We start from the raw sequence: 21,435 nt of genomic DNA on the forward strand, positions 1-21,435 counted from the left end.
CCCCAGCCCCAGCCCACCACCGGCATGTGCACAGTGGGTCATTTTTCCAAAGATGGTTCAAGGTCCAGCATCATCAAATGCTCTGATATTTCCACAGAAGATTTTAAGTTTAATCTGTTTGTTTTTTAAAAATCAGCTCCATGTTTTAAAAACAAGAGAATCTGAGTGGGATGGGTGGTGTTGCCTGCTGTGTTCCATCCCCAGGGCCCCTGTCTGCTGCTCCTGGTTTCTGGGAAGAATGCTTTGATCCTACCCTACCATTCTCTGGACAACTCCAGGTGGACAATTCTGGTTCACTATATGAATTTATTCTAATTATTTTATGCACATCATTATATCATTGTTCTCAGTATCAAATAACAGCAAAGGTACTATCACATCTCACTGGAGTCTAAGGAGTATCAGAGTCTAAGGAGTAACACAGGACTCAGGCGGGGTGAGAAGACCTGGGTCAGCATCCTCTACCCCTGGCCAGCCTCGAGACCCCTGAATGGTAGTTTCCGAATCAGCAGAATGAGTCAGAATGACCAGCTCACGGAATGCCCACGAGGCTTTCAAAGACAAGCTGTGCAATAAGAGTGCTCCGTAAATATTTGCTCCACTCCTTCTAGAAGACAGACACGAGGCTCCATAAATCCAAACAGACTGTAAACAAATAAATTGGGAGGGATTACTGCTGTTTTACTAATAGTCTCTTCACTTTACGAAAGGATTTCCCATAATGGGCTTCTCTGGGTGCATGGAGAACACACTGTTCTCCCTAGTTTTTGCTTACGTAAAACTTTTTTTTTTTTTTTTTTTAAATGAACAAGCATTCCATCTTCTCAATGCCCGTCTCCCAGCCTGTCCTGCGGGGCTGCCCCCACTGGGTGCAGAAGGGATTGCTGTCCGCTGGATCAGAAGCAAAGATGATGCTTCTGATGGGCCATGAGGGCCACAATCCCTGGGGAGTCAGCAACCACAGGGCACTGCTGCACATGAGAGCTCCTCCTTTCTAAATTGCCCCCGGGGCCTCCCGTCACCCTGTTAGGGGGAACCAGCCCTGTCTCCTCCATGGGTGACAGGCTGTGGAGGAGCAGCACATTCATGCCCAGCCAGGGGATCTGAGATGGCACCCACAGGCACAGCTGGGGTTTTGGAAATCTCCGGAGCAGAGCGGTTATGTCATGGGCTCTATCCTGCCTGACAGCAGCACATAGGAAGCACCTGTAGACAGCAGGGAACCAGAGGCATTAAAAATATCTGCCTGGTCCCTAAAAAAAATAAATAAGAGAGGAAAAATGGTCTCTTTTCTTTTCACAGGGAAAACAAACAAAGCGATATCTGGTTGGAGCCATTTCCTCTTTGCCAAACACGCCCCTCCTGGAGCCGCCCTCCCCGGGCGGACGTGGGCCTGAGAGTGGCGGTCAGCGAGGGTCCTGGAGCCGGGGCTAAGTCTCAGGCTCCGGGTTTCGTTAGGCGGGGAGCAGGAGGAAAGCTGAGCTCATTTCCCTGGGGAGAGGTGCATCCTCCATCCCGCTCTGGAAACAAGGGGCCTTGTGTTTGTCCCCACACTCTCCTCAACCCCAGGAAGTCTGTCCCTGGGAGCCGTGGGGAGCAGCGATGACAGGCCCATCCGGAGAGGTTGAGGGTGCTGGGTCTGCAGGACGTGGCCAAGCTCACGAGCAGATTTGGGGACAGCAACTGGGAAACATCAGATCCTGTCTCCCTGGCTCCTCACATCTACTCGGTCACCAAGCCTGCCCTTCTGTCCTTTATTTATATTTCTGCTCTGTCTCCTCATCCTCACTGTGGCCACTGGCCCTCAGGATGCCATTATCTCTCCTGCAACTGTGGGGGGTTTCTTGGTCTCCACTCTTCTTCCGCTTTTCCATTCTCCCCTCTGCTGCCCAAATGGTCTTTCTCAGCTGTAAGTCTGCCGTGTCTTCACCTGGTCACCTTCCTCAAGCTCAGCATCCCGACTCTGAAAACCCCGAATCTGACATGCTCCAAAACTGAAAACTTTTCCAACACCGACCAGACCTGACACCATGAGGGGAGAGTCCACACCTGACCTCGCGTGATGGGCACCGGTGAAACAAAGGAACTCTAAAAATGAGCACATGAAATTCTCTTTGGCCCATGTGAATAAGGTGCTTGTGAAACAAATGAATTTCACGTTTGTACTTGGGTCTCATCCCTGAAATCTCTCAAGATAGGCACATGCAAACATTCCAGAATCTGGAAAAATTAAAAATCAAAAACACCCTGGTCCCAAGTCTTTGGGATAAAGCACCCTCCACCTTTTAGACCACGAGCCCCAGTCCCCTCTCCTTCCTACGAGGTCACACCTCCTCACGGCAGCAGCACTTGCTGAGCAGACTATGGGCCACACTGGGCGTCTGATGGAGACCAGCTCTTCCAATGCTTTGGCCGTCGGGCTTTGGACAGTGGGAGTGGGGATCAGGGAGGCTGATGAGTGGCCAAGGCCTCTGAGCTGCAGCGGGGCTGGGGTTCAGCCCTGGCAATCTGACACCAGGCCCCGGCTCTTCCCATCCTGAGCCTCTTGTGCCTTTCTGAACACCCTGTACTTCCCACCTCCAATGCTGTGGTCCTCATGGCCGCCACCTACACGGATCTTCCTCCTCCAAGACCCAGCTCCCTGCCGGCTCTGGGAAGCCTTCAAGGACCTATCCCCTGGATAGTGTCGTCACGACCACCTGCTTTGCTGACCTTGACCCATCGGTCCCTCTCACCAGACTGACCTCTGGGTGGAGGAGGTACTGTGGCCTTCTCCTGGGCTTCCCGGACTTTTAGCACCCACACGTGACAGGTGTGCAATGACTATCTGCTGATCTCAAGCCCCAGCCTTTGGAGAAGGCAGGTCTGTGTTGGAGACTGTGTCTCTGCTGCTGGGCCTCCCGTCTCTGTGAGGAGCACAAGACCAGCCACGAGCTCAGCTGCTGTAGAACCTCTCCCCAGGGACCCCAGCGTCCACCCAGCTGAGCCTTCCTGCTTTCATCTGAAGACAAGTTGGCAGAGGGAAAGCTGCCAGGGGGGATGCAGAGAAACCCCCATCCAGAGTGTGAAACCTACGCAGTCAGCCCAGAAAGCCACAGGAGGCCAGGAGGAGAGCCTCTCAGTCTCCGTCTGGGAAGAAAGGTGTGACCCTGACGATCACTGGACAGTGCAAGGCACCGCTGCAGGCCGCTGGCAAAGGTGTGTGTCGATGGTAAGAGCAAGGTGCCCCCACCACGGGAAGAGTGGCCCCTTCAAAACAGCTGCAGCGAGCGCGCTGACCGCTCTGCCTCTTCTGAGACAGTAACCTGGGGCCGTGCCGCGAGAGTTTGAAAACGCCTTGTTCTTTCTTAGAAAACACACTCAGGAAGTGGGCAATGCAGTTTATACGACCTTGCGGAGCCAGAGGCCACCTGGAGACTATTTTAGAGAAGAGCTGCAGAGAACCTACGCACAAGAGTCACAAAACAGCACGCGCCCGCTCCAGTGACAGGTGACAGACCTCGGCTTTCTAAAGCCACGAGGTCCACAGAGGTCCACAGAGGTCCACGTGGAACTGCGACATCGGCTGGAAACCCTGCAGAGCTCGGGCCCAGCCATCGGTACCCACACGCGTGTGTTCACCGACAAGACTGGGTGCGCTAGCCTGGAAGTTGCTCCGCTTCCCGGAGTTAGACAGTAGCCACTGGCAATCCTGTGTCCCTGCGGGGCTGCCACCCAGCCTGGCCCTGGGAAGGAGCGCCTGGTGCCAGCCTGGCTGCTGCGTGTCTCTTCACTGGCCCAGGCTGAAAATACCCTGGAGCGTCTGGGCACCGTGGAGTTCAGTTTTAAAGGGGCCCAGTTCCTTTTCAGCCCCACCCCCTCCAGGTCCTGGTGATAAGGGAGGCAGCTCCTCCGTGAGGAATGGAGGGTGAGGAGAGACGAGAGCCAGGGCCTCCTCACCCAGCTGGAAGCCAGGCCGCCCTCCTGTGAGAAAGGCAGCGGACCTGTCCCCTGTCCGGCTGAGGAGAAACATCTGGGCCCAGCCCCAGACGAGGGGGGTGGGGGGACGCAGCCTGTGGGAGCCGTCCCCTGGTCGCCTGGGATGACAGAGGGCTGATAAGGGTTGGTGCGTGTTCCCAGCCGGGCTCTCCCCCAAGCCTGCCCACCCGTCTCCTCCACTGGGCTGGGCAGAGCGGCTCACCACAGGCCCCAGAGGAAGACAGCCACTGGGGACACAGGCAGAGGCCGGGGGCGTCCCAGGCAGTACGGCTGGGGGCGGCTCAGGTGGCCGCCGAGCACACGACACCCTGTGCTGGCTCAGGGACCCTGAAGGAGGGGGTGGGCACTGTGCCTGGGCGGGAGCAGGAGGCTGTTCAGCAGCACTGTGCCTGGCCCTCTCCCCAGGCTGCGGCTGGACAGGCCCAGCGGGAGTGGTCACCTGGCTCCAAGGAGCCCTTGGCATGCCACTCGGCCCCCACAGCTGCCATGTCCTTTCTGTTCTCACCACAGCTGAAGGTGAGGCCTGAATGGTGTCCCCCAATCCCCACATTGAAGCCTGGTCAGCAGCCCCTGAGAATGTGACTGTGTTTGGACATGGGCTCTTTCCAGAGGTAGTTAGGTCGGAGTGAGCTCTTCACGGTGGGCCCTAATGCCACTTGACTGCCGCCCTCAGGAGGAGACACACACCATGTGAGAACAGAAGGAGAAGGGGCTGTCCCCAAGCCCAGAAGCAAGGCCTTGGAAGGAGCCACTTGCAGTCCTTGACCTTGGCCTCCCAGCCTCCAGAGCTGTGGGGAAGCAGAGCTTTGCTGCTCCAGCCGACCTGTCTGTGCTGTGACAGCCGAGCAGACGACTGGGGCATGGGTGGCCTTGTGGAAGGGGCCTCTGGGCACACTCCCCTGGCTCACAGCATGCGTCAGGCGAGAGCGCCTCGGGTCCTCTCCCACCTGGTCAAGCTCTCCGGCCTGCACAAGCACAGCCACTGCAGGGCCGGATCCTGGCCCCGCTCTGTCCTAACTGGTGCTTCTCTACGGAAAATGCAAAATCCTTCCCTAGACAGAGCGGAGTCCCTGTAGCTCCTGGACACTGGCCAGAGCTCATGCCAGGGATGGCAGCGGTCCTTCTGGGGTGGACAGCAGGTCTCTCCCTGCCCCAGGCTGGAGCCCAACCCCAACACCAGGGACTCAGGAAGTTCCATGCACTGCAGCTGATGGCATCAAACACAGCCTCTGCCTAGGGTGAGTGGCCCCCGCCCCACCCAATCTGGCCTCCCAGAGCTTCAAAGAGAAGCCACAGAGGAGGAAGAAGCAGAGGCCCAGGCGCAGGTGGACAACAGGCAGCTTACCCTGTTACCTTACGTCAGTGCCTAGGCTCCAGGGCACCGCCTCTCTTAATGGGCCAAGTTATCTCCAGGTTTGTCCCCAGCATTTCCCAAGATGTGGTGGTAAAATCCCTGCTCATGTGGATCCTACACACATTTTCCAAGTTATCTCATTTAACTCTCCCTGTGAGCCAGATGGGGTGGAGTTATCAAGCTGGTGAGGCCCCCCCCATCTTGCACCATTGATCCAAGATGCTTTAGCAGTGGAATTTGGCCTGGCCCCCTGAGTGGCTCCCTGGGTTCTCCTCCAGCCCACTCACACCCATGCTCACACCATGCACCTTCCCAGGTGCCTGGGAGACATGAGAAACCCAGTCCCTGGCCTGTCTGCTTTTTTTTCTTTTTAGAGAGAGTGAGAGAGGGGAGAGAGAGAGAATTTTTAATATTTATTTTTTTTTAGTTCTCGGCGAACACAACATCTTTGTTGGTATGTGGTGCTGAGGATGGAACCCGGGCCGCACGCATGCCAGGCGAGCGCGCTACCGCTTGGGCCACATCCCCAGCCCGCCTGTCTGCTTTTTAAATGTCGTGGTGCACTGGGCATCCCTGTCCGAGCAGGCCCCTGGGAACCGTGCCTAATCTTCAGCTACGTCTTGTCCCTGTGAAGAAGGGTCCTCCTCTCAAATTCCTGTCCCTCTCCCTCCCTGGTCCCGGGCAGCCAGCTTCCTGGTCTTTAGTGTGGGTGACTGACCGGCCTCCAGAAGGGCCTCCATGACATCTCTCTCAGTCCATCCTCAGAGCCACAGCCGGAGTGAGCTTCCTGAAATAGGTCTGGTCATATAACTCCCAGCACCCCTGCTCCAGGAGTAAAATGAGCGTGACACCAAGAGGTGGCTCTAGGTGTCACATTCTCATTAGTTGTACCCAGCGTAAGTGGGACAGTGTGCTGGCTGCATGGACGCAGCTTCAGGGTGGGTCCTCCAGGCTCCCTGGCAACTTGACCCTGAGAAGATCCCAACTCCTTCCCCATCAGGCCCCGGAGAGGCTCCGAAGGTCTGGTCGGTCCCCTCTGGCATGGTCCCCCACTAAACAGGGTCCTATTTTACACACACTTTCTGGGTCCTCCAGCTAAACACCCTTCTCTTCACCCTTCAGCTCCCTCTCCTCCCTGTCCTTGCAGACTGAGCTCAGGATCAGCTCCTTGGGGGCCTCCCCGCCCGGGACTCCTCCTGCTCCAGGCAGGATGTGCAGATCGCCACATGGAACCGCGTCTGCCCAGTATGGACCAAACTGCTGCAATCACACCTTGCCTTTCTGACTCCCCGACTAGGCTGCAAGGCCCCTGCAGGCAGGAGCCAAGCTTCATTCCCCAAGGTATCCATGGTCCCAGCAGAGAACCCGACACAGTTGGTGCTCGTTACAGATCTCAGCAAGCCAGTGAGCAGACACGCTCCCCAAGACTGCAAGCCATCACCTAGAAGCCAGCTTCAACACTCAGGTTCTGCTCCTTTCCTGACCCCACTAGAGGTTCCTGTGTCCCCAGTGTCACTGTCACTGCCTGCCCCACCCCTATCTGGTATGTAATTTCCCCCCAGCGGCCCACGCTCCAGGGGGAAGTACCAGAGGATTGCTTCATTTCCCAGGGTGTCCACACCCCCTTCCTCCGGGGTATTTATTGCTGGCAGCAATACCCTGGGAGGAAAGGGCCGTTGGCTGGACACGGCTCCTGGGTCCTCTCACCTCACATTCCCTTCCTGGAGCATCCCGCTGAGCCGGCAAGCTGTACAGGGAGCCTCCGCGGAAGGAAGGAAGGAGGCCAGGGCCAAAGTGGCAACATGCATGGAGAGCCATAAAAACATCCATGTCCTCGACCTAATAATCCACTCCCGGGAATTGCTTCCAAAGAAATCATTCAGAAGAAGAAAAGGACACAGGACTGTTTATAGCTGGGTTATTTATAACAGGAGAAAGTGGAAGCCAACGCCATGGCCCAAGATAGAAAAGCGTCTAAATAAAGGATGGTGTAGTGTATCATAGACCATCGAGAAGGCGTTTAAAATGACAATATGGCTACGCAGAACAAGGACGTCATCTTGGAAATAACAGTAAATAAGAAGAGTGCAGACTTGCGTCTATGCTGACTCCAGCTATGTAAGAATCCTGTGTGGCCAAATATAATAAAGACCCAAAGCTGAAAGTAGTTATACCTAGTGGAATCATCCATTTCTCCCTTCTTTTAAATGAGAAAGAGAGAGAGAGAGAGAGAGAGAGAGAGAGAGAGAGAGAGAGAGAGTGAGTCATTGTGTTAGGATGATGACGGTTTATGGTTTACCTGAAAATGTTCAAGATTAGCTTAATAATAAATGAATATCTCACTTTTTTATAGTACTAGGTAGAGGACCCAAGGTCTCATGCATGCCAGACTAGAGCTCTACCACTGAGCCACATTCCCAGCCCTTTTTATTTTATTTATTTATTTTTTATTTTTGAGAAGGATCTCACTGAGTTGCGCAGACAGGCCTCCAAGTGGCTGGGACCACAGGCATGCACCAAGGGTTTTTTCTTGATCACACTTTGATCATCGGTTGAGAATCAGGAACTAGAACATTCCTCCTTCAGACTTTGTCAGTGGACGGCTGAAGCCTCATGATTCATCTGCTGCAGGACCACAGCCTGGGTGCCACGGAGACTTAGAGGACACCTGCCTACCCCACTCCCATCCTCTCCAGCCTCAGGTCACAGCCCAGAGCCCACAGGCTCCGTGTCCCTGAGGCCTCCTTTTCGGAGCTAGAGAGAGAATCTGGGGAAAGGACCTGAGGAGAGTCCAGGAGGCCTGGGCAGAAGGAGAGACTCAAATCCTGCATTTGGGGTGTGAAAATAAAGTCTGAGATTGAGTTATCTTTTTCCTCAAAAAAAAAAAAGTTATTGGGCTGGGGTTAAATCTGATCCGGCTCCTCAATAAGTGAATGAATAATCATCAGTAAAAGTGCTGGTGGTCAGCTAAAGATCAGGCCTTCTCACGTAACCCTGAGCACGGGCTTTCCTTCACTGTTCTGAGTCCTCCCAGTGGTGCGGCACAGCGGCCTCGCCGGCTCTCCCTCTGGTCGCGCTCCAGCACGCAGGGCCAGACGCAGGGCCACCCTCGGTGTCCCATGGTGCCCTGAGCCCTGCCATCCAGGGCCCCCCTTTGCAGTCTGCAGAGAGCACACCATCCACCCTCTTCCGGGCCTGAGCAGCCCTGTTCGTCAGCCCCCTGGCCCCGACCACCTGCTCTCCCATCCCTGGCGCCACACGTGCGCCCGTGCCCACACTCAGGAGACCCTGCGTTCTGGTAGCCGCTGTCCCCGCCTAACCCCTTCACCATGGCCGCCTGTCGGGTGCGGCTCAGCACATGGAGACTGTCCTTTTTGGCTGACGTCCTCAACCCAGGGGGTGGCAGCACCTGGGCGTCCCCGCAGCTCATTCTACCCGAAGGTCACTTCCCTCGGCCTCTGCCTCCAGGGCCAGTCCCTTCCCTCGGCCTCCACAAGGCCTCTCGGCTCTCACTCTCTTGGGCAGAACCGAGCATTCGGGTGGCCCCAGGCGTTGGTGGAGCGGTTGAACAATGGCCAGGCCCCTTCCTACAGCTAAGCCGAGGCTTCGCACCCTCCCTGTTTAGCTTCATTCTGTTGGTTCTGGCCGGTGTCTCATCCTGCATTAATCATTTTCGACTTGAGTGTGTCGTGTGTCCCATTAATAATTCCAGCTGTGGGTCATCTGGATTCTTTCTACCTTTCATTCCAGTCATTAACAAAAATGTTTAATAAGCCAGGACCAAGAATAGAGCCCTGTGTCCTGCCACTGAGACTCCTATGCTCAGGAAAGGCCAGGGGTCCTGGATGAGGATGCTTCCAGCAAGGTAGTTCCGACTACTCTGAATCCATCTTAGCAAAAATACCCGTTGTTGTAAAAGCAATGTGATTGTTCGAGAAACCAGAAGGCACTCAACTCCCTAAACCCACTGGAAGCTCCAGACTGCTGCCCACTGAGGCAGGGGGATGGCTCTGCTGTGAACGGCTGGCCTCACCCTCCACTCCCCACAGCTATCTTGTGGACTCAGACTCTACCCTCCCTGTGGGGCAAAAGACCAGTCAGGACACGGAACCAGGTGAGGCAGGGGGAAGCCAGGAAAGCTACACACTGGTCACCTCTCAGCCAGGGTTTCACTTTCTGCAGTTTCAGTTACCTGTGATCAGCTGCAGTCTGATGATATTAAATGAAAAATGCCAGAAATAAACAGTTTATCAGTTTGAAGTTGCACTCCCTTCTGAATACCACGATGGAATCTCATGCTGCCATGTTCCTGCCTGCCCAGCATGTGAATCACATTCTCCGTCCAGTGTTTCCACACGGTATGTGCTACCTGCCTGCTGGTTACTTGGCAGCTGTCTGGGCTCAGATCCAGAGCCTGTGTTCAAATAACCCTCATTCTACTTAAGAAAGGCCCAAAGTGCATGAGGAGCGATGCTGGTGATTCAGGTCTGCCAAAGCAAAGGTGAAGGGCTTCCTTTACGTGAAAGCCCAGGGCCTGTGAGCTGAGCTCTGACTGGCTACTCTATGCCAAGACTCCCCAGGGTGCAGTCTGGACAGATGCAAGAGACACAAGCTCTGGCCCAGCCCTGCCCTAAGAAGGCCCAGTGTCCCATGGAAGTACAGAGAGTTAGCCAGCAGCCCTGACCACCCCACCAGACTCCTGGGCTGGAGAGGACCCCAGATGGTCTCGTCCATCCCATGTCCCAGACAGAGCTGCACTAACTGTGGAGGGTAGGGTGGGCTGTTCCCTCCCATGACGAGAACTGCTGACCTACTGTGTGCCAGGCACCATTCTAACCACCTACTTTGGACAAGCACTGACTCAGTCAGCCCTCCTAGGGACCCTCCCAGGCAGGTGCCATCAGCGTTTCCATTGGATGGACGGACGGACGTGCAAGCCAAGCTGCAGGCAGGTCTGCAGCTACTAAATGGGAAAGTCGGGATGCAAACCCAGCCTCTTGGCTCAGCGTCTGCGCTCTTCCCACATGGCTGCCTCTCCACTGTGTGCAGCCACATCCCACCCTCGTTCTTGAGGTATGCAGAGCACACGTTATGCTCACCGTGGGACACCAGGCCGACAGCGGGGTCTCAGAGCTTAGAGTCCAGAGGAGATATGGGAAAGGGCTTTGAAAGACAGAGCACTTCCTTTGTGGCCACTGCACAGGTCCGAGCTTCTTTTCTGCTGTAGAAAACCTCCCTGTCCTGCTCAGGAAGACTCTGCCGCATAGCTCAGCTCACACTCATCAGCGTCACCCTCTTCTGCCACCTCCCACTAGAAGACACCCTCGGGCTGTTATGATCCTTCACAGTATTGGTTCAGTTAGAATTAACACCAGCACCTTGGTTTTATGGGAAAGCTCAACTTTTTAAGGTGGGTTCATCAATCACCTAACTTATCGCATGCATGATCTCACTGCCTCCTCAACACAGCCTGTCCGTCAGAAAAGCAGGTGTCAGGGCTGGAGGCGCAGTGGCAGAGCGCTCACCTAGCACGTGCAAGGCCCTCGGTTCGATCCTCAGCACCATAAAAATAAATAAACAAAATAAAGGTCTTGTGTCCAACTAAAAAATAAATATTCAAAAAAAAGACGAAATAAAGCAGGTGTCCCAGACGAGGCCTGACGGCCACTGTGGACCTGAAACCTCGGTTTCGCCGGCGGCCTTCTGTACCCCATCCATCCCTGGGTCTGTCACAGCCTGTGGCCGCCCGGTCCTTCAGACTACCACCTGATTCCCCCGTGACCAGCAGAGTGACCTCCACGAACCCTCCCATGGGCACGAGAGGCAGGACTTGTGACGAGGAGCCGCACAACTCCACAGGAAGAGGCGCCCAGTCCCCACCGTGGGCGCCTGGTAGCATCAGAAGGGCCGTGGAGAATGCAGCTCCAGAAGCAGAAGGAGCACAGTCCCAGGCACCACCGGGGGGGAAACGGCTCCTCCTGATGGTGTGGCTCTTGGACTGTCCCAGGATGTCAAGAAGCAGCCTAAAGGGCTCTCCTAATGGCTGTCATTCTCTGTAGAAATGCGACAGTCAAGCCGCCTGCCTCTCTAGATCTCCCCAGCGCATGAAGTGCAGCTGGTGTCACCGAAGCCCCCTGTGCCTGGGTGGAGCCCTCAGGTCAACCAAGGAGAGCGCCTGCTCCCAGGACAGCGCGAAGCCCAGGTCAGGAGGCGGGAGGGCTCCTCCTCAGCCTCCCGCCAGGTCAGCGGGAGGCAGTCTCACTTCAGAGCGGCTGCTCCGTGAGGCCTGCAGACTCTGCCAGGCCCCTGCGGCTGGGCTGAGCCTTCCAGGAGCAAGCACCTGATGGCACGTCCTGCAGAACCTTCCTCCCCTCTGCCCCCATCCCCAGCCATGTTCTGGGTGGTAGCTGCTTCATGAGCTCTAACCCACAGGAGGACAACACTGACCTGGAGAGAGCCCCAGCCACCCCGACAGGCGTACAGCACGCGTGAGAAGCCACTAAACTGTGGCACTGTGTGTCAGGGCGACTCAGGCAGCGGAGCTCTTTACAGTCCCCTCTTTCGTGACCATTTCTTTTGTCTCTGTTCCTCACTCTGCCTCTGGAGTCTTCTGGGTAAACACTGTGACTTAATCATTCTCGTTGCTAATTTCTCGGCACACAGCTTTAATAAGGGGATGAAAGTTCATCAGTGAAGGCACTGGGTATGGGAGAGCAAAATGTCGAAGGAGATCAGGTAGCATCGTGCCAGGCCTGGTCCTGTATGGAGGTGGGGACCGCGCGTGATCTGGAGCAGGTCCCCACCCTGCGGCACCACGGCTCTCTCTGGAAAGACACTGGAAGTGACATGCTCCCCATCACCCCAGAGCCCGCCCCTCCGGGTCTGGAAGGTCTTTGAGATGTAAAGGTTTTGAGATGAGGGGCATCCTGAATTGTCAGTGACACACGTCCCTATCAGGAACACAGGCGGGGACCAGCAAAGGCTGAGTGACGGAGCCCTCGGTAAGTCAAGACCCAGGAGGCACCCGGACACCTGGCCTCCAGAATGGAGCCAGCCAGAGGGTGGCCATTTGTTCAGGTAGGCCTGCCCGCTCGGCGGGCTGGGATCCTCCCCCGTGCAGAACCGCGGCACCCGGCCAGAGCACCAGGCGTGTCCCCCAGCCTCCCATCCATCTCCCCTAAGAAAATCCACTGACAGTCCTCCGGGTCCTCTCCTCCCCACACTCAAATCCCAGCCTTCGTGAGGGGAACCCAGCGTGACTGGGCCAAGGGGCCAGGGCCCTGAGAAAGGCTCTTGGTAGGAAGGCAGGTGCAGGCTGCCCCCGGGGCTCTGACACTCACTGCTGCTCACCCGCCCTCTCCACCTGCATAGGAGGTGGTGCCCGACGGGGAGACCTGGGGTGTGGGAGACCCCCGAGAACTCGAGGGGGCAATTCAGAGCCGGGAGGACATAAACAGTCATGGGTCCACTTCAGCACCAGGGTCCAGGGTCCTGTTGCAGCTGCAGCCAGGAGGCCTAGACCCGCTACGGCTGGGCCACTGCCTTCCCTCATGTCCTCATCTTTAAAATTAAGGGGGTGAGAAAAAGTGCTCACGTTCCCCCTGGCTCAAAGTGCTTATACCCTGACTGACACCCCTTACAAACCCCTTAGGTGCTGGCACCAGGGTCCCCCAGGGACAGGGCCTCAGGAGGCTTCCAGATGTGCAGATGAGGGCCAAGAGGCAATCCGAGGTGAAGGCCCAGCCCTGAGCCTCCTCGCGGCGGCGGGCAGCGGGGGTGAGTCCGGGAGGCCTGTGGCTTCTCCAGGAACCACACCGCCCTGGAGGAGGGCAAGGGAGGGAACAGGGCCCAGGACCCCAGCCACAGCCGTGGGTTCAAGTGTGGCTCTCTGGCAGCCACCTTCCAGGTCTGCGCCAGCCTCGCGAACATCCTCACCTAGAGATTAAAATGATAAATCTGTGCAGGAGTCCACATGGTGGGCATTCAACAGAGGCAGTCGGTAGCCCAACGGCCGGCTTTCAGGTCTGTCCCACACCACGGCGGTGAGGCTGCTCAGAAGAGAACCTCCACTATCCCTAGAGCATATCTCGAGAGCATGACAAGCCTGGCTTGAGGCCTGGGAATGTAGTTCAGGAGCTGAGATGGGTGGGGATAGGGTCCGTCTAGCCCAGTGAACGACTCAGGTAGAGGTCTAGCAGGGAGGCCCAAGGAGGCCGGAGCCTCCAGTGATGAAATTCTCTGTGCCCTGGGGCAGGTGCCTGGGTTGTGCAATGGCAGCTGCGGGTTCTGCTTCTCGTTTCCGTTCCTGGTCTAGTTGGGTGGGGGCTGAGGCCTGTGGCAGGCTGTTACTCCTGCTCCACCTGGCTCGTCCCTGGGCAGCCCTGGGCTCGGAGGGGACATGCTGGCTTTTCAGAGAGTACAGAGGTGGGGCGGGGGAGCTCAGCCGCAGACGTGAGCGCAGCCTGTGTGAGGCCCTGGGTTTGACCCCAGTGGGAGGAACGAGTGGCTGTGGTGGCTGTGAGTCGGACAGGAGCACGTGTGTGTGTGGTCTACTCCCAGAGGCCTCTGGGCGGAGCAGCGCAGGGCCTGCGGTGCCTTTTGGTGGGTTGGCCTAGAGTTCACAAACATCGCTGGGGACACATCTGATGTGACGCCCGTTTCTTGAACATTAGCTGCCACTTCCAGAGCTTCTCAGTGTCTCCATCTGAGAGCCCCCAGCTGGGGGACGCCCTTGGGGCCAAGAACCTGTTCCAAATCGACTTCCTCAGCAGGAGCCTTGGGGGTGCAGACCCAGGCAGGAGTGTGCTCACCCTTGGACTCGGTCTCCTGTCCCCGCAGACCCCCAGGGCTACCAGGAGAGGAGGACGGCCCTGGCGGAGGAATCCCGGCTGAGGCGGGGTTTCTCCACCCCGTTACAGAGAAGCTGCCTCTGAACTCCCACGTACCTCCGAGTTCATCAAGATAGTATCTTGTACTTTTTATGTCATGTCATGGGCGTATATTTTGTTTCCCCAGATAGAAGACAGTGCCTTTTATGGCAGCCACGGCACCTGACATTTCTCTGTGTCCCCCAGCAAGTCCTCCCACTGCAAACGATTTTATGGGCTTCTCTTCCAGGAGTGAGCTGGGAGCCAGGCCCGGCTGGCACCCAGGGCTCCACTCTCGCCAGGCCCTCTGACTGGGATACCTGGCCCTCAGAGAGTGGGCGGCTGACTCCTCTTCCTCTCGACACCCACCTCTGCCACCTCTAACGGGTGAGCCCCAGGCTGGGAGGCCCTCCTTCCTGCGGTGCCTGGCATCCGGTCTAGGTGCTTCCCCTCCTGGACTGCAGGATCTTCGGGGGCCAGCCAGGCGACAGATACATTCTGGTCAGGATCCCCAGTGCTGGTGGGCAGTGAGGGCCCAGGGCACGTGGGTGTTGGCTGAGTCTGATACGCCAGCGTGGCACCCTGTGAATTGCCACCATGATTAGAAAGGTCCAGCCTGGGAAAGAGCTGTGGCCCCTGCCCCCAGGCCAGGAGGATGGCCCTGGTGGAGTGCCAGCAGGTGTACATGCAGGGCAAACGCATTAGAAAGGAAGGCTGGGACATCTCTGATGCGACCGACGCCTGTTTCTCAGACGGGGAGAATGTCAGCTCCAACATCCAGCTTCTCAGGGTCCCATCTCACAGTGTCTGGCTAAGGCTGCTTACACTCCCACACGGGATGAGCTTCGGTGGCATCTCAGAGGGGTCCCTCACAGGGGACCCTGCCTGTCCACCTTGTCTCCTCCTCAGAGACTCCAGAGGCTTGGATTGGCAGTGAGGCCTTTCCCTGGAATAGGGTCTGATGCATCCGAACACATCACTACAGGGTGTGCCCCAGGGCCCAGTTTCCACGATTTCCAGGAGAAAGGTATTCAGAAAGCCCAAGAGGAACAGAGGGGTGCTCACTGCCCCAAGACCAAGGGACAGGGACAGTGTCCTCTCTGATCTGGCCCAGGCAGACCCCCTTGGATGAGGAGCTCCTGCAGGGCCCTGGGGCCATGTGGTTGGGGTGGCTGAGTCTCTACCTTGTCAGCATTGTCATTGATTGGTGTGTGGCACAGAGAGATAAAAGTATCCACACGACATCCTGCAGGCTGAACATGAGGAGCATCTTGCTGTTGTGAGGAAACTCTGATAAGAAGACTCCCCCGGAGCCACTCCAAGGCCCAGGCCGCACCTTCCCAGATGAGGCCGCACTGCCCGCCACAGACCTCTGTTCTTTATGATGTGTGGGGACAGTCAGAGAGCCCTGTTCCTCCCAGAGCTGGATGACTTCTCCAGGACTTCCAGGGAGCTGAGCCGGCTAGCTGGCTCTGTAGACCTCTGGTGTTATCACTGGGGGGGGGGGGGGCAGAGCTGCCTTCAGATTTCTCGGGAACTGAAATGCCTTCTCTGGCGGCCCTGATAAGGCTGCAGAGCTGCCTGCTCAGATTTCCCACGGAGGCTCTGCAATCTGCCTTCAGTGTTCGTCGGGCCCGCCAGGGTGCCCCACGGCCCCACTGCCCCTCTTCCCCTGGGACAAGCCACCAAGTGAAGCCATTGCCAGGGTCTGCAGAGCTCGGTGGCACAGAGAGGAAGGCAGGGCCTGTGTCAGTCCTCACTCCAGCACCAGAGGCTGCGATATCTCCAAAGATGACCCCCGGCCCAGCCTGTGGGCGGAGGGCAGCGAGAGTGTGGGCTTCTGCCGGGACACCTCCAAATAACATCTTCTAGGGCTTGGGGTCTCCTCCGTCCTCGTGATATTTTAATGCCTTAGGAAATGTGTAATAAGGCCAAACGGTATGAATGAAAACAGATCACAAAGTGGACACGTCAGGTCTACCAGCTCGGACTCTCGTCATTACCGATACTGTCCCTCCTTGAGGATGAAGACACAGCAGCTCTCTATTTTTTGGGGGAGGAGGGTGGCACCAGGGATGGAACTCAGGGGCTCTCAACCACTGAGCCACATCCCCAGTCCTATTTTGTATTTTATTTAGAGACAGGGTCTCACGGAGTTGCTTAGCGCCTCGCTGTTGCTGAGGCTGGCTTTGAATTTACCATCCTCCTGCTTCAGCCTCCAGAGCTGCTGGGATTATAGGCGTGCATCACTGCACCTGGCTCTCTATATTTTTAAAAAATATTTATGTTTAGGTTTTAGGTGGACACCATACCTTTATATTTATGTGGTGCTGAGGATCAAACCCCATGTCTCATGCATGCTGGCGAGAGCACTACCCCTGAGCCACGGCCCCAGACCCAAGGCTCTATATTTTTAAGTAGCATCTTAAGTATAAGATGTGGCACATAATAAATGCTCAACAGATATCAAATAAACGGTGCAGACAATATCCAGGAGGAACCTGGCATGCCTCAAGGAGGACAGGCTCCTTCGCTGTCTCCATCCAGGAATTCCTGATTTGTTCAGTGGTGATAAAGTTTAGTTTTCACTCATTTAAACCTTTCATTGGTTCAACTAAACAGCAGACCCATGTGGTGGGGAGAGACTTTGAATTTTCATGTTATCTACTATTTAGCTGAACAAGTGAAGGATTTAGTCAGAGAAAGTTAAACTTTTTTCAAGCACCCTCAGGCCACTTGGCAGTGCCTACGGTTTGAATATCAGGAACTGAGAATACTAATTTAAATTCAGTGTTCAGAGTTTCCAGCTCTTTCTTACTAAACACCTATGTTCTCTGGGTTCCTATCTATGATAACTTCACCCATTATTTTTTCCTACAGAAGAACCACATTTGTATCAGGTCTGTATTTCTCATGGAGCCATGGAAATTTCTGCCTAGAACCATCAAAGCTAACGTCCCTAAACACTGTTTTTTAAAGATCTGATCTTTGTCTCATTTTTAGCAAAAACTTACTCATCCAACAAGTCTTTATTGGATGGCACTGGCCCTAGAATATGTCAGAATGGCCCTGCCTCCTGCAACCTTCAGGGAGAGCCAGGCAGGTGACAGTCACAGAGCTGCCCCATGCCCCAATGGCGGTCTGAACAAAGTATTCTGGGAGGGCTTGCAGAGGTGGTGGCTTCTGAGCTGCAGATTGACAGGGAGGAGCTCCCAGTTTCTGCTGAATTTATCAAGCGAGCTTTTGTTGAGAACCGTGATTTGAGGCTCTGCACGGTGCTAATCTCTGGAGGCCTGCAGACCTGCACACAGCCCCTGCCTGGACACCTTGGTGAGCTCAAACCTAGGTGATCCAGGAAGTGACTTCTGCAGTCTCTCCAGCACACAGTCTTCCCTCTTTGCTGTGTCTCCATTCTTGCTGTCTCTCAGTGGGAACACACCTGCACTCAGAGGGGCTCCCACCCCGACTGCCTCACACACTCCATGAGCTGCTCCTCTGCCCTCTCACCCCTGCTGCCTCAGGGCCACTCTCTTATGCAACACTTCAGAGTGTCTACTGCCCATGGAGCAGAATCCAGGGGGACACACACCAGTGGGCCTGCCATCTGCACAGAAGAAATTGAGACTATTGATTTAAATTTGAAGTTCTCAGGCTCCAGCTCCTTCTTCACTATACTCCTCTGTCCTCTGGGTACACCGGGAATCTCCCATAACTTCACCTGGAATCTTTTCTAGAGAAGACAGTCTGTACGAATTGGAAAAAGGCACACAGCTAGGCAAGGGGATTTTCCTTCCTGCAGATGGCCTGGGTCCCAGCCCCCACCCACCTGCTGGGCAGCACCTGCTGTGACTAGTGGCCCCTCCTCTCTGGCTCTCCCTCCAGCCACTGGTCTACTCTCCTGAACAGAGGGGCATGTTCTGCCTGCACCTGCTCCTCAGGCTTCCCTCTCACCTTGCTTGAGGCTTCCTTGGAGGCTCACAGGCTCTGCACTCCTTTCAGGTTCTGAGCAGTCACTTACTTAGCACACACACTGAAAATCATACACCCGACAGGACACAGCGAATCCTACTGGACTGTGGGCGTCAAAGACAGGGGTCTGATGGCAGCCACCCGACTCCTGTTTATTCCAGAGGGCCAACGGCAGGCTGACGGAAGGACCAGGACGAGATAAAACTGACTTAAAAAAAAAAAAATTCCCAATGGCTCCTGCTAGGTAAGAGGGTTCTAGAGAGGAAGGTGAGCCTCACAGGTCTGGTTTGAATTCCTAGTCTTGGAAGGAATTTAACTGAATTTCTTCCCAAACCAGCAGTTCCCCCATGTCTCAAGAGTGGCCTTCACCTCTCAAAACTACTCTGAGCTTTTCAGGAATCCCAAGCCCACCAGCACGCTGTGCCCCACAGGACAAGCCAACTTCCCAGCTGAGCATCGTCCATCTCCTGCCCCTGGTGCCCCTTCACTTCACCAATACTAGCAGTGGCAGGTTGTTGTTTTTTTCCAGGTGATTTCAACAGACACTTCAAAAGCAGCCATTCCCAACCAGCAAACCCATCCCTGGGAGTCACAGTGATCTGCCAGGCTTCCTGTCAGGCCCCTCCCAGGCCCCCAAACTCCAGGGAGTTCTCTCCATCTCTGGGTTCCTAAAGGGTGGGCCTTCCCTTTTCATGCCCCACCCCCAAACCACACAGGAAATTGCTGTGCTGACTGTTTCAGGGTCTCCACCACCCACTGCTTCTTCCTCAACTGAGTGGGGGAGAAAGTCGCCCAGGGGCAGGAGCCCTTTGGAGGTTTTCCTGAAGTTCCAACTGGCTTTAAGTGTAAATTCGCTTTCCTCTGATCTCAGTCCCTTCTTGGAGGGATTAGAAAAGGCATAATTCGTATTGAACCCCTTCCCCCAGGTTTAAGGCACCCCAAGTCTCCAAGAGGATGGAGCGCCACCCAGCTCTCCAAGAGAAGGGGTCCTGCGTCTATAGCGACTTTTTCTGCTTTGCGATTGTTTCCAGACAATCCTTCTCAGACCCCAGTGGATCTCATGGTCCCTCCCTCCCTGAAGACTCCCAGGAGAGCCCAGTTCCTGGAAGACCAGTGGGTGAGGTGAACATGCAGGACAAACCCACTGTCCCTTCAGAGAAGGCCAGCAGGAGTCCAGCTTGGGAGACTGGCCTCAGGCGCAACAGCTAGCTAGTAAGAGCCAGCAGTTACTGCATCCCGAGGATGGCAGACCGCAGCCCAGAGGGGAGCAGTGTCCTTTAGAGTACCAGTGGGAACCACCTGAAAAACAGCATGACATTTGCGGCTTCTCTTGGCTCTTTTCAAAAGCCCCAGGTCCTGCTAAGGTTGATTTAGGTTAGGTTTTAAGGGGCAGAGGAAGCCACTCCTCCTAGGAACGGTGGTGGCCCTCACCCACTAAGACCAGACGGGACAGAAAGTCCCCAGCCCTCCTCCCACCCCAGCAGTCAGAGGAGCCTGGGTCCCCTCTGGAGCTCCCCCACAGATGACCAACGCGTCCCAAGACACACAGCCTCAGAGGACAGGGGCATCCGGGAGCCTAGGGTCTCACTAGAAATAAGGTCATCTGACGGCGGGTCAGGGGCGCTTTTCAGAAAGTCATGGAAGATGAGGCTGGCACAGAGGGACTTCAGAAGAGGACAGATGGACTCCGGAAAGGCCACTCTGCAAGTGGCAAGGGAAGCCCCAGACCTGCAAAGAGGGCCAGCCGCTCGCGGCAGCTGTTTCAGTTTCAGGGCCACCTCTGAGATTGGGGCTCTGCCCTCTGGCCGGTCCTGGCCGCACTCTGTCCCATCAGAGCCGGGGCCGCCCTCGGTTCTCTCCAGCGCGCGAGTGCGGGGCCAGGAGCCGCGCCGGGAAAAGCCCCCCGCGCCCGCCCGGCTGCCCGGCAGGTCGCCCCGCGGCGCGGGCCGCTCCTTACCTCCATGTCCCCGGCGAGTCGCGCCGCGGCGAGCGAAGGCGAGGCGCAGCACTGGCCGCGCGCACAGGACGCGGAGGAGGAGGGCCCGGGCGAGGGCGGGGCGGAGGCGGCGGGCGAGCGCGTTTAAATTTAGACGCAGATCTAAACAGACACTGTCCCTCCTCGGGCGGGACCGGCGGCCGGCGACTCCATCCATCTGCCCAAACAAGGGGCTGCGCGGCCCGCCCGCGCGGCCCGCTGCGCTCGCCCGGCCTGGGGTCAGGGGCGTCGGCCGCCCTCCTCCTTCCCGAGTCCACCCTCCCTGCCTTGGGCTCCGCGCTCTCCTCTCTTCGCAGTGAACCTCACACCTGGTTTTCCCGGGGTCCCCCTCCACCTGCGGGACCTGTTCAGACCGCGGCTGCCACCTTCCCCGACGCCCCTCCCTCCCCAGTTCTGTGAACCGCTGCGCTCTGCCCACCTGCCTTCCACCTGTGTTTCAGGGAGGGAGGAGGAGAAAAATAAGGAATCAAGGCAAAGCTTTCCAGTCGCTGTTGGAAAACTTTCCTCAAATCTGGTTTGATTTGTGCTCTGGGTTCTGTGGGAATCTCAGCTCCCACAGCTGCCTCAAAGGGCCTTTCCTTCCTTCCCAGTAAATATAGCAAGGGCAGGATCCTGAACATCCATTCCCATAAGGCCCGGCCTGCAACTCTCCCCAGGGCCGGCCCAGCCCTCGGACCGCAAAGAGTCTGCATGGGAGGACATGGGACTGGAATCAGTGCCAAGGTCATTGTCTGCTGCCCGTTTATGTGCTGGCCACAGCTCCAGGCGCCCCCCCCCCACCCGCTTCCCAGGACAGAGAGACAGGGGAGATGCCCCTGGGACTGGCCAGCAGAAGGGACTTGGGTGCCCGTGTCCTGCTGCAGCATTCTTACCCCCAGCCTGTCTCCAAGCCTTGATCCCAACTCAGCTAGGGAAGCGGTCCCTCCCAGAGGTGGACAGTGGGACAGGTGAGCAAGCGCTGCGAAGGGAGATGGGGACACCCTGGGGGAGGAAGGAGCTGAGAACTGGCCACAACCCTTACCCTTCTTCAAGCAGCGCATGTGGGCCTTTGAGCACTTCAGCTGCTAGTTTGTGCACCAGTCTTAAAGAAGTGGCCGCCTTCCTGTCGTAGAGACTTCTAAGGCCTGACCTTCTAAATCACTGGCAGCCCTCCTGCCAGGCTGGACAGTTCATCTACCCAGCTGAGCACAGAGGGAAGACCCGATCTCAGCAACCTGCAGAAGGAGGGTTGAACCCTGTTTTCTTGGACAGGTCACTTAACCTCTCCTGCC

The 21,435-nt window shown here is 56.4% G+C and overlaps 1 protein-coding gene across 4 annotated transcripts in view; it reads right to left on the reverse strand.

Annotated features, from left to right (window-relative positions):
- Positions 1-20,207, reverse strand: part of Rcsd1 (RCSD domain containing 1) — a 52,905-nt gene extending 32,698 nt beyond the window's left edge. Inside the window, exons 1-2 of one of the 4 annotated variants that reach the window (XM_026380165.2) lie at positions 7,040-7,438; positions 6,051-6,119 (exon numbers count right to left, since the gene is read on the reverse strand). In XM_026380165.2, the coding sequence (XP_026235950.2) occupies positions 6,051-6,119; positions 7,040-7,162 (192 nt within the window). In that variant the 5' untranslated portion in view covers positions 7,163-7,438. Of the gene's footprint in view, positions 1-6,050; positions 6,120-7,039; positions 7,439-20,125 lie in introns of those variants that run through there. The other 3 variants (XM_026380166.2, XM_026380169.2, XM_026380167.2) reach the window with 3 other exon arrangements.
- Positions 20,208-21,435: the final 1,228 nt, after the last annotated feature.

The sequence above is a fragment of the Urocitellus parryii genome, chromosome 9, assembly GCF_045843805.1.
Source record: "Urocitellus parryii isolate mUroPar1 chromosome 9, mUroPar1.hap1, whole genome shotgun sequence".
Lineage (NCBI taxonomy): Eukaryota > Metazoa > Chordata > Mammalia > Rodentia > Sciuridae > Urocitellus > Urocitellus parryii.